The 18,224-nt window shown below is 39.1% G+C and overlaps 3 protein-coding genes across 3 annotated transcripts; 2 read left to right on the top strand and 1 right to left on the bottom strand.

Annotated features, from left to right (window-relative positions):
* Positions 1–2,821: 2,821 nt before the first annotated feature.
* On the bottom strand, positions 2,822–5,090 carry LOC139726457 (carbohydrate sulfotransferase 1-like). The gene has a single exon (XM_071637413.1). It carries the CDS (start codon positions 4,058–4,060, stop codon positions 2,822–2,824), a length of 1,239 nt encoding a protein of 412 aa, XP_071493514.1. The 5' UTR covers positions 4,061–5,090.
* Positions 5,091–10,452: 5,362 nt separating this feature from the next.
* Positions 10,453–12,569, top strand: LOC139726456 (uncharacterized). Its single transcript, XM_071637412.1, has 2 exons — positions 10,453–10,620; positions 12,291–12,569. Exons 1-2 carry the CDS (start codon positions 10,466–10,468, stop codon positions 12,412–12,414), a joined length of 279 nt encoding a protein of 92 aa, XP_071493513.1. The 5' UTR covers positions 10,453–10,465; the 3' UTR covers positions 12,415–12,569.
* Positions 12,570–13,142: 573 nt separating this feature from the next.
* LOC139726486 (molybdopterin synthase catalytic subunit-like) lies at positions 13,143–17,899 on the top strand. Its single transcript, XM_071637440.1, has 4 exons — positions 13,143–13,248; positions 14,729–14,879; positions 15,612–15,735; positions 17,647–17,899. Exons 1-4 carry the CDS (start codon positions 13,143–13,145, stop codon positions 17,725–17,727), a joined length of 462 nt encoding a protein of 153 aa, XP_071493541.1. The 3' UTR covers positions 17,728–17,899.
* The last annotated feature ends 325 nt before the right edge of the window (positions 17,900–18,224 follow it).

The following is an 18,224-nucleotide window of genomic DNA, read 5'->3' as shown; positions in this document are numbered from 1 at the left end:
AAGATGGTACAAGGTGTAAAATCGTTAAGGAGACAGCAAATTGTCTCCTTTGAGAAATTGTCTCCTTAATATCCACATTATAACCCCCATTTGTCTCCCTATTGTGGGCTTCAGGCAAATATATATATATATATATATATATATGTCTATGTATTGAAAGAAATTGGACTGAGGCTGGACGTTGCTCTCAATCTTAGTCTCCCTTTTATTTGTCAAGCTTTCGGCCCGTCATTAGGCCTTCGTCAGGACCTACCAACAGAATAATTATTATATGAATAACCTGATGTGTCATATAATATATAATGCAATTTCATATATTACCAATCTTCTAAATCATTTCCTTTATATACACAAATCAATCATTCAATTCAATACAAATATCAAATCTAACCTCAAATCATCATCAGAATAACATATGTCCAAAAAAATATATAGATAAATTCTTATATCATAATACTGCCGTATAATAATCATATTATCTATGTCTATATTATGTCTATTATGTCTATATATATATATATATATATATATATATATACATATACATATATGTATATATATATATATATATATGTATATATATATGTATATATATATATAGAATGTATTATATTTACTTGAACGTGACATTATAGAATGTATTATATTTACTTGAACGTGACATAAGAAATTTTGGGATCATTGTATAGTATCACTTTTGTATCGGTTACATAGAGACATTTATGAGATAAAAATGTGGAGTTTCCCATTTAACATCCTACAGATCTTCGGTAAATGTCCTAGTTATGAATTTAGAAGTCATAATATCTTTTTATCAATAATTACTACCTTGACAATTTGTAGTTAAAAGAACTGAGCAAAGAAAGTGGATTAGAGTGAAGGGGGAAGTGGAAAATACTGTGAAAGTGTGCTTGAATTTCAGCTTCGAACAGAAACAAAAAAAAACCTGAATAGGTAATCGTATTTTTGTTTTATTTATTTATTGTTTGTTTGTTTGTTCGTTTACTGTTGGTATGTCACTCTTTCCCTGTTATTTACCCTTGTGTAAGAGATGTTTGCTTAGGAATGGATGACATGAATTCTTAGTTTGGTGTAGATGGACAGTTTTGTATACCAGATCATGGCCCGTCATAATTTATAGAAATAAAGGCCATTTTAGGAGTTTTTAAGAAAGGCCATCATCCAAATGAGAAAAGTCTATTAAGCCTTTTCAGTGACGCTGCCTCCTTTAAATAACAAGACGTATTTTTAAGACGGCATTGAAGTTATCACTTAAGTTGTTTGTTTGCTTTTATTTCCGAAACATCAAAATGATATTATACGAAAAAAACACACAGATGAATAGCATTGAACATAACATTAATCAAAGGCGAAAACATAATGAAATAAATTATTGACATGTAACAAATAATTATGATTGTGCAACGGCGGATAGTCAATTTTAGACCTATCTCCATGACACCTTAGATTTGTTCTTCCATGGGATCCAAGATTCATAATCCTCATCAGCTTCAGTTTACCAAAACATATTTTAGAGTCATATTCGAACAGTGAGACTCCGAGTGAGTATATTCCAAACAGTGATGACCCGCCCTCCCCCCTTTCCCCCCAGGGTACTGAAAATGAGTGCATTCCCGAACACGGTTATAACGAAGGAAAAATTCAGGCCACATTAACATCTGCTCTACATTTTCTGTTGTTTATTTGTTCGGCTATAACGAATTTTCGAAACTGCCAATTCCAAAGACTTCGTTTAGTAGTATAACGGAAGCCTACTGTATATGAACCGATATTCACAAAACAGACAATTCAGTTTGAGTCATTCTACTACGTGTACTTAATGTACGTTACACAGAAGTGCGTTGAACAGTTCAAAATCTAGGCCTACTTACAAACTTTTAAACTCGATTTACTAAAGCTTCATGGATTTGGTTATTGATTATGTTCAAATTACTTTACGTTAAATATTGCCCTACCTTCTCTAATCAGGCGTTTCTGTCGTGTTTCTCCGTGTGGGGGTTTTCGCTGCTAAATGCCAAATCACATCACCATTATCCAAACATAGTAGGATTACAGAATTATAAGACAGTTTCATATTTGATTCTTATTCCTAACAAATTCTCTCACATTTCCCGGAAACTTATCCTCTTACTAACCTTTTCGCACAAATCCTCAATTTCATGTAGATCCCATTTTAACTCTGAATCAATGGTAATATTTACGTAAGTGATTATTTGAATCTTTCAATCTGATATATGGGGTTAGTTTTTATTTCCAAGTTCAGTGTAGAATATTGTATGCTATGGAAGCATACATGTACAAATTAACATAAAAACAGTTTTTTTAGCAGTTTACCTTCACCTTATAGCAATTCAGTCACGCGTTACAGTTTCAGAAATTCTCCATTAAGTATGTTTTCGATTATTTTGGAATCTGTGAGTATCAACTTACAGTGTATGTATACAGATAGCGCTATTATTCAAACACGTATCTAGACAATTTGGCACAAATCGTTGATAGAAGAAATCATAACAGAAGAATAATATCTATAAATAGGCCTATCTATCTACAATGTTCAACAATTTATAATCCATAATTTACGTTCTAATTACTTATTTGTTTTTCTGCAGCTTCAATCTCGAGTATCTCACGTTGACAAAAAAAAAATGATACATCGGTTTTGGCATAAATCTCTTCATGTATAATGAACATATAGATATCATAATTATATGAATATAAAAGACAAAATCCTATCTACATTTCATTCACGACATAAATATAAACGCAAGTCAATTTTCACACAATATATTTACATGTCTTTTCATGGTATGTTAATGTCTTTGCGAGGTTTTAGTAGAGGGATTGTAAAATTGCGTAAATCGTCAGCCTTAGTTAATGTGGAGTAACCCGCTAGATCCATGGCCTTCCCACAAATCTCCTCGATCTCATTTACTTGCGCTGGAGACAAAATAGTCCTCCATTTTGACGCAGTAATCGCGGAATTTTTCCTCTGGTAAAATAAACCGCGGTCATCGTTCGTCTCTGACATGGGTTTTGTCGCGTCGTGGATGAAAGATTCCACCAAATAGGGCAGGTCCAAGCCAAGAAAAGAGTAGATTTCACGCGTCATAGAAATCGGGGCTGACGTGAAATCTTCGTAACGTACAAGGGTGTACCGCCCTTGTAACCATGACGACCACTCCTTGGCTGTTAGCAAGTTTCTCTCCATCCAACGACAGTAATTCGGGACGTTTCGTCTGACGAGTTTTCGGAAGACCTGGTAGTTTTGAGCATCCGACGCTGGCACCGACTTCTTTGTCCTTTTTCCTCCTGACGAATCAACATTTTTTAGTTCGTAGTGCATTCGCGAATTCGTTGTCCCTCGCGGGTCACGAACGAGGTGGATGATGCGAACATCAATACCGAATTCATCCACCAGTGAACGTAGATGGCGTATATCAGCGCGGATGGTTTTTATGGCAATCCGGTTTTTGTGCGGTAGGCAGAGATCATGGAGGAGTCTCGGAGAGACATCGGAGCACGGTCCACTGTGAGAGCAGTAGGGCGCCAGCAGACGATTTTCCCGCTTCCCTCCCCATTGCCGCATGATGTTTGCAAACGTCTGAGAAAACTGACATCTACTCATATTGTAAAGAGTGTGTAATATCGCTTCGTCTCGCTCATCCCGGGACATGCCATTTATTTCCGCCACCAAGTTGACGGGATAGAGCGGCTCGAAGAAGTAGAAAAAGTCCCGGTTCTGATTGAACAACTGCCCGACAATCGATGAACCAGTTCGCATTTGTGCGAGTACCACAACAAACATGGACTTTCTTTCACTCGTCTTCTCTCCGGTCTTAACATTGGGCTCATTTTCCTCAAATGCAAGCTTTCCTGATCCTGTTTTCTCTTGGGCATTTTCGCTCAACTGTCTAACAGCATTTTCGTAAGCTGTGTCTGAATCGTTAACTGTTTGATATACTGTAATAAGCGTGAGGCTTACACAGAACACCAACACAAAGGCGAGTGTCGAATGTAGCGTTCTACGAACGGACACCATGATGATTACATCACCGCTTGTGGCCTCCGAGGAAATAGGATGCAAAGAGTTAAAAAGGTCGCAAACATTCCCTCACGTTTGCTGTTCTCTGCGAGCAAATCATCCTAAGGTGATGTTCCATTTCAAACTTGCACATGACGTTACACGACAACTCGTACGAAAGAAGTGCAAAGTCCCCACTGCTTTCCGAATGAAAATGTTTACTTTCCTAGGAGCTAAGAAGACGCAGTCCTTTGTTGCGACGCCTCATGGAATTGGAGAAGATTACCGAACCCCAATCTACACGCAATTCAATGAGTCTGTATAGCTAAACAATGTCCACAAATGACAGCGAAAGACACTTTATAGGCGTTGAATTAAACGAGTCCCTTGAAGCACTGATTGACCTGGGTGTACTCATTGAATTCCGGACGTCGATATACCTTCTCAATCCACGAATAGGCCCTACATGATAATTACTACCCTGTAACTTCTGTCCGCCATGAGAACACAAGAGGTATCGAAACAGGCTGGTTTCATACGGTAATCCGGGAGGCAGGAATGGCGAGTATAACTTAAAATTCTCCTCAATGACTTTCTGAGAACGGTTGCACCTGAAAAGAAAGGAAGTTGTATAATACAGACTCTTCATTTCACCCGTCTGATTAGGTTCGCATAGTAATATGTACGTTCCGCCACTACACTGATAGCTGCGAAGTTGGAGTCCTGCGCGCTCATCCCACAGGTAGGCTTGCGGAAGTAGCGTTCTGTCACTAAGTGTAGTGTCATGTTGTTAGTCACTATCCCGCTATAGGCACGTGTTCAAAACTGAAAGCATATGTCGTTGTTTTTATGCCAAACGGTCAATTCCTCTTCACAACACGGAAGTATGATGGGCTTATATGTCACGATCTCTCGAGAACATACTGATTCACTCTTGACACATTGTCACTTGCATTCACGCCAATCCAAACATCCCGTCGGTTTTGTCTTCGTTGACTCGGTTTAAAAACTTATCCGACTTTCTCATAGAATGCGGGAAACCAATGGAGGCTCTCAATCTATACATATGCTCGCTTTGAATACTACTACTCAGGTTTCATCGATCGCTTAATCCTCCGCCTGGTTCAGTATCATGTAGGAATAACACTATACACTCATCAATAAAAGTGATCATCTCTTCCGGTCAGTAGCCCACCTATATCAATGCTTGAGGCGCGTCGAGAGAATTAAGTGCATAATAATGGCCACGCAGAAGGTCGATATTGCATGTCCATGATATGTTGCAAGATTTCAGCAGGCTTATATCATAGCCCATCGGCGGCTTCTGACATCATATGGGCTAAGATGTATGCTTTCACCACAAAGTGCCGTCATGTGTATGCAAACCTCCTCGGTGAAGTGACGTGAGTTTCCGTGATGTAAAATCCTCACAACTAATTACTCGTGCAGATTTGTCAAGCAGTCGATCGTTCCGGTATGCTAGTTGGCACGCATCGGATGAAGTAGCAGGGTAGAATTTTAGAAAGTGATATAGGCCCTATACCATCTCACTGCCGATGATACCGATATCTTTTCCTATTTCATATCCGCTCACAGTCCAAAGTTTTGAGAAACATTCTGTCCTTTCATGCATCACAATCATGTCCTCGCAACATAATGTGCACACAATATTAAAACAAGAAATGTCATCAGAAGCCTCGGGTCCAAATATTACTTTCTTCGTATAATATAGCACACACTATCCTACGATTGGCATCATTGTGTGTCCGCTAATGAAGCCATGTTGCCAATGTCTGGCAAATGAATTAGCGCACTTTTTGGTTACACCTTTCACGCAAAAGGTCACGTGCACGCAGTAATTGCAGAAGTCTAGTCTTCCATTCAAGCTCTGATTATAATCATTTTTTTTTTCAATTTACACTTCCTGTATTACATTTTTCTTGAGTCATTCTGCAAACAAAGTGCTATATCATTTGGAAACATATTGCTAGAGCTCGTCATCCTCAAAAGTCACGTGTTACTGTACATAGGAAGGCCAATGTGAATAAGAGGTAACTTGATATTTGAACGAATTGTACGCAGACTACGAATGAGCAAGGTAATCCCAGCCCAATTAGGCGCACAGCCGGAACCTCGATGTTCAATATCAGGCAATGAAGAAAGGGAGAGGGAAAGGGGGGTGGGGGGTGGGGCAGGGAAGGATTGGGGGAGAGAGAGGAAGGATGAAGGGGAGAACAGACAGACAGACTGACAGTTGTAGCTCCATGGACAGACTGAGACTTGACTGTCGTCACATTCACTTCGATTTGTTTGTTTGTTGTTGTTTTTTAATATGACTGTCGGCTGTTCTCGATGATTTTATAGACCTATTGATGGTTATTGTTCTTGAGTTACTCTTTTGGAAATCAACCTATTGATTGTGGTGAGGGACCAATCCATAGTTAGACTCTGATTAAGGAAAAAGATTGAATTCTGAATCATTCAATGGTATAAGATTTGCAATCGATTTTTGGATTGGTCCTTCATCTCAACAATGCAAAGAATTTAGAAAGTAAAGAGGTCTGGGGTTTAAGATTACCATGTTAAACTCTTGGTGCGACATCCTTTTCTTTCACAATATTGATGATGTCGATGGATGCGGTGCTAAAAAGTAAGTTTGAGTCGTCATTTTATGTTTGAGTTTTCTGAGGGTATACAGAATTAACAAACGAGAGTAGTAAGTTTAAAGGGGTGGTACAGTATTGGTGGAGGCGAGGATTGGGCAGCTGGGCTTTTAACTTTTTTTGAGATGCCAAGAAACCACTTATGAAATAGTGCAGAGCATACCATTCTATGACAAACACAAAGTTTATTTGATGAAAATCAGGTTTGGAATGGCTGAGACATCCAAAAACAAAGTAAAATAAAGCAATCGTAATAAAAGGTAGGTCCCACCTTTTATTTATTTCCTGGAGGCGCACACAGTCAGTTATTGATTATTGTATCACTGTATCATATGTATTTCTTTTTCTTCTTCTTCTTTTGTTTTACATACTGTTGATATGCTGGTTTTGTTAATGCTATTGTGTTTTTTAGACTTTTTGACATGCAGGACTTGTTTGATATCTAAAAACTACAGTTATCTGAAAACCATTGCTGCTTTCCACAAGGCTGCTCTGTAGCCATTGGAGGGATGAAACCTAGCACCGTTGGTGACAGGATGCTGTAATTCAAGAGCATCTTTTACTTGTACATACTCATGCATTACTTAATTGATTAGACATTTTGGTATGAACACGTGCACCATCACGTAATACTGTCACTGCACTAACCCATCCCAGTCTAGCTGTGTTACAGCTGCAATAGGGATTACACTTCGTTAAGACTCAATACTATAGATTTGAGAGACACAGTAATATCACCACGCCAATAACGCATTTGTTTGCGACCTATTTATGTTAACAAATGTATGGAATCATGTGAAAATTGACAATTCCAGGGATCTTATTTCCAGATTAGATTGAAGTTAATAGAGGGATCGTATAGTTTTGATTGAGACCTAACTTCAGGTTTCTAACATTTTTGGGTGAGATAATGAAAACCCCCCTATGAAATATAAAAGATCATGTAATTCCAAGAGGAATTCAATGTTTGTTCGATAAAAATGGGTTTTGAAACGGCTGAGATACCCAAAAGAGAGTAATCCTAATCCTAATCCTAATCATAATAATGATAATAATAATAATAATAATAATAATAATAATAATAATAACAATAATAATAACAATAATAATAATGATAATAATAATAATAATAATAATAATAATAATGATAATAATAATAATAATAATAATGATTGCATTTATATGGCGCTTCATACTGGCGTTTAGTGCACTGGTGCTATTCATATTAGTGTCCGGTCCTTCAGTTCACACTTCAGAACTAAAAGAAGAAAAAAAAAGTGTAGTATTGGAGTTGTATATTACATGCATAAAATAATATGATCTATACCGAGAAATGTGGCGAGCCTGGTAGACAGTACCTCCATAAATCCATTATGGGCTGCTATATACCATAATATGGAAAGTGCGTTGTATGTCTGGTGGGAGATTCGCGTATAAGTCGTAGTGCGGGTGTGACCTTTGTCATTGACTATAAAGGAACTATTATACTCATCATGGGTGTATGCAAGAGGGGGGGTCGGGAGGGTCGTACGACCCCCCCCCCCCCAAAAAAAAAAAAAATTCCAAAGGTCCACTTTTTGTAAAAGATATTTTTGTTTTTCGAGGGCTTTTTACCCTATATACAACAGGGGGAAAAAGTGACCAGGTGGTGTTCCAGCAAATTGTCAAAAACCTCGTAAATTTCATAACTTAGTTTTAATATGCCATATCTTATTTCTAAGCCGCACTGCCATGCCGAAAAAGTCACTTTTGAATGCATCAAATGGCCCCATTTTAAGATATAAAATTCAAAAACTCCCTACCGTGGGAGGGGGACACCCCCCCCCCCCCCCGCTCGGTCGTTCTGCTCCCTCGCAAAGGTAAAGGTCCAAAAAATTTTATTACACCCCCCCCCCCAGAAAATATCCTGGATACACCCCTGCTCACACCATGCCCATATTCATTAGAGTGCTTAACGTAATTGTATGGCGTATATACCGAACTAACACGTAATAAGGAATTATCAAAGATCCCTTTGCAAATACTATAATAGGCTACAAGCTCATTGGGGTTCAGGGGATTATTCACAAACTTCAAAGATTGAAGAGAGATCCCCTTAAAGCTTTCGTAGCATGTGCTAAGGAGCGTGTGGTGCAGTGAATTCGTTCGATAATGGTGCTGAGTACTGGTAAAGATTTTAAAAGCGACAATGTTCCATGCCGGGATTTCTGTCCATGATACAAAGAATAGGCTAGTTCCGAGTTAAAGTCAAGGTTTAATGCCTACAGCATTGAGGATCCTACCACTAGTCTGCATATCTGTCCAAAAATGACCCCAAAACTTGTGAAACACAAAAGCAATGTGCCGATATTGGTGTTTGCAGTGTAGGCGAGATGGTTCCAAACCTGAATCGATCGTGGCCCTAGAATGGAGATTAATAACACCACCAACCAAACTAACAAACAAAACAAAACACAAAGAAGGGCTTTTTACACTTGCACATTTTTGCTTAGTCCCGTACCAACGGTGGGGCTAAGGGGGGCCTTAGCCCCAACCGTTGGTATCGGACTTTCCTTAGCCCACTTTTCTGTTTACATTTGTTTGGAAAGTGGCTAAGAGATATGAGTGTAAAAAGGTCAGTTTTCTCCTTAGCCCAGGACAAGAGCTTAGTACGGGATTTATTGGCGAGTTTAAAAAGCTGAAAAAAATTGGTACGGGACTAACGATAGTCAAGAAAGTACGGGGTTAAGAAACACAAGTGTAAAAAGGGCTATACTTGCACCACGAAACATACAAAAGCGCACACACATTCGACACAAAATAATCATTAGAAGGTTACTTTGATAATACCCCCCCCCCCCCCGTAGCTTTTAACGTGTAAAAGTGGTGGGTCTTTCCCACACTTTCCATGCCGAGGGAGGGGGATATTAAGTTCACAGATCTCATAGCAGGGGCGGATCCAGGAATTCTGAAAAGGGGGGGGGGGATGGGGGGCGCAACTAATACTTCTGAAGCCCGTTGCATAAAAGTTACAATTATGGTAACTTTGCCATCCAATGGTAACTACCATGGCAACAATACTCAACAGCCAATCAAATTCAAGAATTCCATGGAAGTTACCATTGGATGGCAAAGTTGCCATAATATTGTAACTTTTATGCAACGGGCCCCTGGTGCCACTTCCGGGTTTCATTTCATTTTTTTTCTTTTGTATTTCTTTTGTTTTAACGAAAAATGGGGGGGGGGGGGTGCGCCGGTTGCGCCCCCTCTGGATCCGCCACTGATAAGATACTATTTTTATAGGTATCATTTATCACCAAAAGTAGAGATATACTTATAGACACTAGGCCTTGGCCTACATACTGAACATGTATTTTCGTGTTCATATCTAGTGCAGCAGTATAAATAAGACAGTAGAAAACAAGTATACTGGATGTATTTTTTGGTTCCATGACATTATTTTGCTCCTTTGACATTTTCTCTTCCCATGAAATATAGGCCTATTATCACTCTTCGCCAAACATTAATTTCTATACCCACAAACACAACCCTAACCCTAATCCTAATCCTCACATCAGACTAAACCTAAAACCATATCACAACCGTAACCCTAAATCACTTTGAGAAAATTATAGGACCGGAGTCGCAGGAACGAAAAAAAAAAAAAAAAAATGTCGTGTCACCGTATTTTTTTTTAACGCACGTATCAGATCATGAGCGCAACAATATCTGCGCGGATTGAGCTTAGACTAGGTAGATTTAGTCGAAATGGAATTTCGCCATGGCTGATACCGAGGTACCTGGGAAATTTCCTGTAAAGCTGTTATTCTTTGCAAAAAGTCGGGAATTTGCAGGGGTTAAAGAAGATACAATCAAAGTGCCGCTTCATCTTTCCCATGAAGAGCTAATCACAGCGATCACCGATAAATTTCCACGGTAAAAGTAATGTTTCGCTTCTACATGATTCCTGGTCCCGTGTATTAGTTTTTGTGTTACCTATTTTACACGAGCTGAGAGGGTCACTCAAGTCCCGTGTGTGTGTTTGTGTGTGTGTGTGTGTGGCAAACTCATGAAGCTATACTGGGATGAACTAGAGCTGTGTGTCGTGAGGGGGTGTCATGTCATTCAGTGTATGTACAAAGAAGTGTCTCACTGTCATACAATAGAACATGAGTATGAGTGCTCAGTGTGAGTAAAAACAATGTCAATCCTCCTTTAGTCTTACACAGTGGCAGATCCAGCATGCAGGAGGCTGCATTACTATGTTACAGCACCCCGCACCGGGGTTACATTGCTCTGAGGATGGGGAAAGCAGCACCTTGAAATGATGGTTATTGTTGGGTTGGCAATGGTTACGACCATAGACCAGGCGTTTCCATAGTCTTATGGTTCTTGGGTAGAATGAATACTTGTGGGAGTCAATGGTGGACCTAGGAACTGTGTATCATGATCTTGTCTTCCAATGACGTAGTTAGCTGGGGTGATATCACGTGGAAAGGACATGGCAACCAGGTGATGTTGGATTTTGTGAAGTGTGCATTGTGCAAGAAGGTGGCGAGAGTGAAGGCAGTCCCATCCAAGTGCTGATACTAGGGCTGTGGAAGATGTTGTTTGGCTGTAATCACCTTGGACAAAACAGGTTGCAGACTTTTGCACTTGCTCGAGTGAGTTGATATTAACAACAGTATATGGATTCCACACTGCAGAGGCATACTCCAGTTGTGGGCGGACTAGTGCAGTGTAGGCTCTGGACTTCATTTCTTTAGATCATGGAGACTAGGTTCTGCGGATGAGTCCCAGGGTTTTGCTTGCCTTGTGCCTGATGGTCTGGCAGTGCTTGTTCCACCGAAGGTCAGCTGTAACCGTCACACCTAGGTACTTGAAGTCATTGACTCTGGGAACTACTTGATTTGAAAGTGTGTACTGGTACTGATAGATACTGGGAGTGCGTTTGTGAGTTGTGGAGAGGATGCCACATTTCTTCACGTTGAAATTCATGAGCCAGTTATGTTAGGCATAATATTAGAATGCACATCAAATTGCAAATCCAGATTCTTGTCACACACTGTCAATGTCACTGAATAAAAATTCTATGATTAGACTTCCAGTGGTACTGTCTGTAGATCTACTACTTTATAGACATGTTGTCATGGTTGTGAAGTATAATCTGGTGATTTGGGTTTTACCATAAGACTGTGATAGTAACAGAACTGAAATCAGCTATTAAGTTATTTGACCCCTTATCTTGACCCAGGTTTTATAGCCCCACAGTTAACATATATTCACCATGAAGTGACAGTCATGCATGTTGAATTGAATTGAATGAAGTTTTCAAAGTTAAGGCAGTTGATGACAGTAGATAATTATCCTTTATTTTGCTTTCTGTCTTTAGTCCCAATAATGGCTATCCATAAAGAACTTTCCAGAAGATGATCCTTTATCTGGAAGTATTGTTTTGATTTGTTTTGTTTTGTTTTGTTTTGTTTTGTTTTTGTTTTGTTTTTTGTCTGCATGGTGATTGCATGAAATGTTAGATACCAAATTAACTGTACAATAACAGCTTCTGAATCGAAAATACAGTGTATTGTGACATTTCCATTTTGCAGATTGCTACCTATAAGAGACACACTAGTTTTGGCTGTAAATCAGGAGTACGTCTCAGACGAGGGTCAGCTGACGTTGTGTGAAGGTGATGAGGTAGCAGTCATCCCCCCTCTCTCTGGTGGATAAGAGACAGGTAGCCATTTCAGCTCCTACAAAGCTTCAGCATCCATCCAGGAAGTTGTATCACGTGAGTACAAGATACAGATACTGTGAAACTAGAAACTTGGGAGTGATTTATTTTTTTTTCCACACTAGGCCACTTTTGGTGAATTTCACTCATTTTGATTTCATGGCTTGAGATGTTCCTGTAATTATCTTAAAAACTCAAAATAAAAGTTATTCTTTTATTTTCATGCTCAGAAGAGTGCAAATTGGTGGAAATGTCCATGCTTGAGTAATCCGTATTTACAGTTCTTCTTAGAGGCTTTACAAATCCATCCTTCTGACTGTGCTTTGTTCACCAATTAGCATGCATGCAGTGTCAGAGTGCTTTCTTCACCAACTGATACTGATCTGATGTCTGGAAAGTAATTGTTAATAAATAGAAATTACCTAATTCCTGTTTTGTCACCATGGCTTTCATGTGAGACTGAGGCACATTGAATGGGCTTTCTAAGTTTAAACCTTGGTCAAATTTGGATGAATCACTGAAAGACAATGAAAAATCTTTGCAAGTTAAGCTTTAGAAGTGAATGGGTACATGAAGTCCTTTATACATACTTAGTATCTCTACATTTTAATCAGTTTTCTTCTTAGATTTCACCAGTTTTGCTGATTATGTTGTATTTGAAGGAGTCTGTTTGTTGTTGTTTTTTTTTGTCTGTTTAGTAGAATCTGGAACAAGGCTAATAGATATGGCAGCCAAGGATTTGATCCGACTGACACCAAACCAGCTGAATGTAGATGAGGCTGTGCAGGTTGTCACTCACCCCTCTTGTGGAGCTGTCTCTGTATTCTTAGGTGAGTCTGACTGATTGCAATAATGCATGGCCATGTTTTGGTAGAAGACTTCACTTTTTTTTCAAATATACGTTGATATGTTTTGTACTTTGGATTTGTTGGCTCTCATTTTCATTTTTTGCCACATCTGATGTGTACAGGTTTGGGGCTCACTGCTTCTTCTCTCTCCCCCCCCCCCCCCCAAACCCACCTTTCACTCTTCTGTTGCTATGTTACTCTTTTCCTATTCTTTACCCTTGTGCTGTTCCATATCTCATTTGATGTTGCCTCCCTATTCACTTTATGCTTCCCAGGTTGTCCCCTATGATCCTTGGGATCATCAAAGGCCCACCTCTGCCTTTGTCTGCTCACTCTTTTGCTCTAATCCCCTTCCTTACCTCTTTGGCTCCCTGCCTTTGACTTCCAACCCACCCCTTTTGTTTTCATTGTTCTGTGTCACTAGCCCTCCTCATACTGCACATGTTGTGTGCATAGCCCATTACATGTGATTGCTTTTCCTACATGTTTGTCATTTTGCCTCTGATGAAGTTTCTGCTTCGATCAAAATCTCAGGTCCCTATTGACTCTCAGGGGTGTATCCAGGATTTTTTCTGGAGGGGGTCTTAATCAAAATTTTTTGACCTTAACCTTTGTGAGGGAGTGGAGCGATCGAGCGGGGGGAGGGTGTGGGAGAGGGATGTCCCCCCTCCCACGGCAGGGAGTTTTTGAATTTTGTATCTTAAAATGGGACCATTTGGTGCATACAAAAGTGACTTTTTCTGCATGGCAGTGCGACTTAGAAATAAGGTATGGCATATTAAAGCTGAGTTACGAAATTTACAAGGTTTTTGACAATTTGCTGGAACACCACCTGGTCATTTTTTTTCCCATTGTATATAGGGTAAAAAGCCCTCAAAAAACAAAAATGTCTTTTACAAAGAGTGGACCTTTTGAAAATTTGGGGGGGGGGGGTCGTATGACCCTCCCGACCGCCCCCCCCCCCCCCCCCCTTGTATACACCCATTTATATATCAGATAGTGAAATTTGGAGTGTGCAGAAAATAATCACCAACCAAAAGTTTAATGATTTCCACCATCAAGGCAATACCAATCTTCAAGCCAAATTTTCTTGGCTTTTTAGGTATTGCAGTAATGCAGATATCAACCCAATTACAAAAGAACATAGCCATGTAGTCACAGAGGAGAGTCAATTTATAGTGTTTGAGCTCTCTTTAATATGTACACAGAGTTGTCAATAAAAAGGATTGTATTCAAGTAAGATTTGCAGTAATAATCAAGTCATATTGTTTGACAAAAGAATGTGTAGGCTTTAGCCAATGTCAAGCACTCTGTATGAAAGATACTCTTGAGTTTTATCAGTAAATGCAGGAATTAACATCTTTGTAACATTTCATGCATAGCCTATTGTTGAACTTTTGCACACAGGAAGATTCTGAATTGTTATGGTTGTTGACATGATATGCATTTTTGTTCTGTCAAGGAACAACCAGGGACAATTTTGAAGGGAAGACGGTTGTGCGGCTGGAGTATGAGGCCTATGAACCAATGGCAGAGAAGGAGCTCAGCAAGCTTTGTGCTGAAATGAGGCATAAATGGGAATTGCACAAGATAGCAATCTTTCACCGATTAGGGTGAGTCATTGTTAGAAAATGAATACTATATGTCTGTTAGTCACCACTTGCTTGTTCACAAAATATTGGAAATATCTGCAATCTGGTGTCATATTCCATGAGGCTGAACAAGCACAGATTATTCACAAACTTTAGAATAACGTAGAAGAAGAAATGCTCTTTCAGAAAATATAGAAAACTTCAGATTGACTAGGTTGACCCATTTCACCTATGTATTTAGAATCCTCATGTAAAATAGGGTCATGCGACTTTGTGTTGGTTTTATGATGGACGTTCACAGTTAGTCATGCAATATGACTGACATTGTCAATTCAAAAGGGGAAATAATGTTAAACTCCCTTGACCCACAGAAATCTTGTTTGTTTCGTGGTTTCTAGGAAGTAGAAATTTTGCTGTACAAGATCTGATGAAGGATAGTATATGTAACAAGTATTTATAACACTGCCTAGCTAAAAAAAAGAAAAAAGAAAAAAGAAGAAGAGTTTGCAGCACACTCTTGTTGTAACGAACATGGTTATAACAAAATTCTGGTAACAATGAAGTAAAGATTCAGGCTGCAACATTATCTGCTCTATGTTTTTTATTGTTGAGTTGTTCAGTTATATTGAGATTTCGATATGATGAAAGAAAACTGCTGGTCCAGAGGATTTCGTATTAACAGGAGTTTACTGTACTGTGCAAATTATGGTTTCTAGTAAAGACATTTATGTCTTTTTTCACGGTTTGTTTCAGACATGTTCCAGTGACAGAAAGCAGTGTGATCATTGCTGTGTCATCTGCTCACAGGAGAGAGTCCCTGGAAGCCGTCCAGTATTGCATTGACCAACTCAAGGCAGTCGTACCAATCTGGAAAAAGGTGAGAGCATTTGATGGGCTGGAGCCGTTATAGTTAAGGTTACAATTCATGTGTTATACAGGCTTTCTGTGGGTGGCACTATCACTTCCAGTTACTGTGATCAGAGTATGTTGGAGAGAGCTTCGAGTTCCATGACTTGGTAGAAAAGTACTGTATAAGAGATAACTACCGGTACATCTACTGTGATTGTTGTGCTGTAGGGGCTGACAAAGTTACAATATCATTCCTGGTCCATTATTACATGTACTGAGATTGATGTGCCATTGAAACTAATAATGTTACATAATTCCTGCTCCTTTGTTACATGTGCTGTGATTGTTGTTCATTAGTAACTGATTAAAGTTACATAGAAAATGATCTAGTCTTTGGAATTGGCCTTATCACATAGAAGACATTGCCAAAATTCTGTTTGCATTTTCCTGAGTGCGGATGACAATTTAAATGCACTGGATCGCTCAGCATGTGCTTGTTGAGAGGTTATGTGTGGGATCAGAGTTAAGGTCGCATGAAGAAGATGTAGGAGTTGAACGGTCAAGGATGACCTGAATTGTATGCTGAAATCTGTGAAGATTAGAAGAGAGGTGGTCAATTCTACTGATACATGTTGATCTGGCTGACTATTGTTCACACTGTCAGTTGGGTGTCCAAACAAATATGTTATGATGATATCATAATGTGATGAGAAGAAAGAGTTTTGTGGAATTTTCCCTATGAATGTTGCCATCTTCAAAGCTCACAAGTTTTGCTCTTGTATCTTTGTAACTGAGTGTAAAATCTGTGTAGCAAATCCAAGACGAATAAAGTGAGGTTATCTTTAATATCGTTAGGTTTGTGTGGCAAGAGTTTTTCCTCAAACACACTGCATGAATTTGCTATCTTGGATGCAAGGATGCTTAGCTATAAAACCATGTTTTTGTCATGTTAACTTATGAAGCCCTAACTTCAAACATGTTCCGAGGCCAGTGGGACTGGTGTCACTCCAGTTCTCTTTTGACAACCTACATGGCTGTCAGTGCTTTTGTGGTGGCACTGGCTAGTGATAGAGCGCCATCTTGTGTTCATAGTACATATAATATTTTGAACGATCATTCTCTGCTTGTTATGAGTGTATGATGCGGGGCCTAAGGCTTGAGCATGCTTGTTTTGGTTGAATGGATTATCATGAGTGTAGACATCCATGTATACATATAATGAGAGGTAATGAGTTATTGTTTGTCATACTGTATACGCTATAATTTTCGCGTACATAAATTTTCGCGAATTGCCGCTGTCACACATTTTCGCGAGTGGTTAAATTCGCGATTGGGGGACCAGAGAAAATATGAAGTGGCAAAGAAAGTGTGACTTTTCAACTTACTAGCAAATAAGAATGATACTAGTTATACACTGCATGAAAAAAACTTACCAAACTCTGCGAACTAGTAAGTTAGAATTCAACATTTTTGAAGTGGTTAAGTCCATCACGCTAGATTTCTGACGAGTGGTCCCCTTGCAATAATGGATTGGCTCTCTACAGTATTCGTAAGTAGACGTGGACGTGCTATATGTACGTAAAGAAGCTTAGCCAGTACAGTATATGGTCTGTTCGGTAAGCCATGACATGGTATACTACTAGTACTGAAATTTTCGTATCATCAAGGCAAGGGATTCATTTTGGAAGGTAATATTTTCGCGTGTTGTTAAATTCGCGAATAGCTCCCGACTCGCGAAATTCGCGAAAATAAAACCCCCGCGAAATATATAGCGTATACAGTATTGCTTTGACACAAGGTATGAAACTGTAGTTTATTCAAATGTGAATGTTTCTTCTCCAAATTTAGATGCAATTCCTTCACACTCATGTACTGTCTGTTAACACCATCTGAATACACCGTCCCATGTATTGCATTTTGCTGCTCCCACACTTTGCAGGAGATGTATGCTGGGGATGAGGGATGCTGGAAAGCCAACAAGGAATGTGCCTGGAGCAGCAAAAAGCCAGATATCAGCTGAAAGGGAAGAGGGATTCATATAATGCTCTCTTGCTGCAAACTTTTATCAGTTCAAGCCAAAAATGAATTTGAATCATTTTCCCAGATCAGTCCAAACTTAATATGTGACCGTGCATCACAAAACAAACAAAAAGTCGCATGCACTGATTTTGTGTTAAGACTGAAAAAGTTGAAGTGGGTCAACCCAACCAATCTTGAGTTTTTCATATTTTCTGAAAAAGCAAGTCATCTTCTACATTATTCTAAAGTTTGGGATCATAAAACAAACAGGAACTTGTACTTTTAGTAGTTTTTCTTGAACACTTTTTGGTGGAATAGTGTAATTAGGTGTTTTTTTTCCTAGAGTCTTCTTTTCATTTCTTAAAAACCCTGTCTATATGCTTCACTTTCAACTCCATTAACTTTAGAAAGAATGATGGTGCTGCATTGAAAGGTGGCATTTATCATTTACAGAGTTAATAGAGCATGCATATTTTCAGCTTAATCTGATAATCCCTT

The sequence above is a fragment of the Diadema antillarum genome, unplaced genomic scaffold, assembly GCF_040938485.1.
Source record: "Diadema antillarum isolate AM-2024a unplaced genomic scaffold, OU_Dant_1.0 seq00000085_RagTag, whole genome shotgun sequence".
Lineage (NCBI taxonomy): Eukaryota > Metazoa > Echinodermata > Echinoidea > Diadematoida > Diadematidae > Diadema > Diadema antillarum.
This window is presented reverse-complemented; position numbering and strand designations above follow the sequence as displayed.

Bases quoted from the DNA above. Each gene is read 5' to 3' on its own strand.
- LOC139726457 (XM_071637413.1), bottom strand. From the start codon at position 4,060: ATGGTGTCCGTTCGTAGAACGCTACATTCGACACTCGCCTTTGTGTTG.
- LOC139726456 (XM_071637412.1), top strand. From the start codon at position 10,466: ATGGCTGATACCGAGGTACCTGGGAAATTTCCTGTAAAGCTGTTATTC. The intron at 10,621-12,290 runs GTAAAAGTAATG...TCCATTTTGCAG, and splicing joins ATCACCGATAAATTTCCACG to ATTGCTACCTATAAGAGACA.
- LOC139726486 (XM_071637440.1), top strand. From the start codon at position 13,143: ATGGCAGCCAAGGATTTGATCCGACTGACACCAAACCAGCTGAATGTA. The intron at 14,880-15,611 runs GTGAGTCATTGT...GGTTTGTTTCAG, and splicing joins GCAATCTTTCACCGATTAGG to ACATGTTCCAGTGACAGAAA. The intron at 15,736-17,646 runs GTGAGAGCATTT...CACACTTTGCAG, and splicing joins TCGTACCAATCTGGAAAAAG to GAGATGTATGCTGGGGATGA.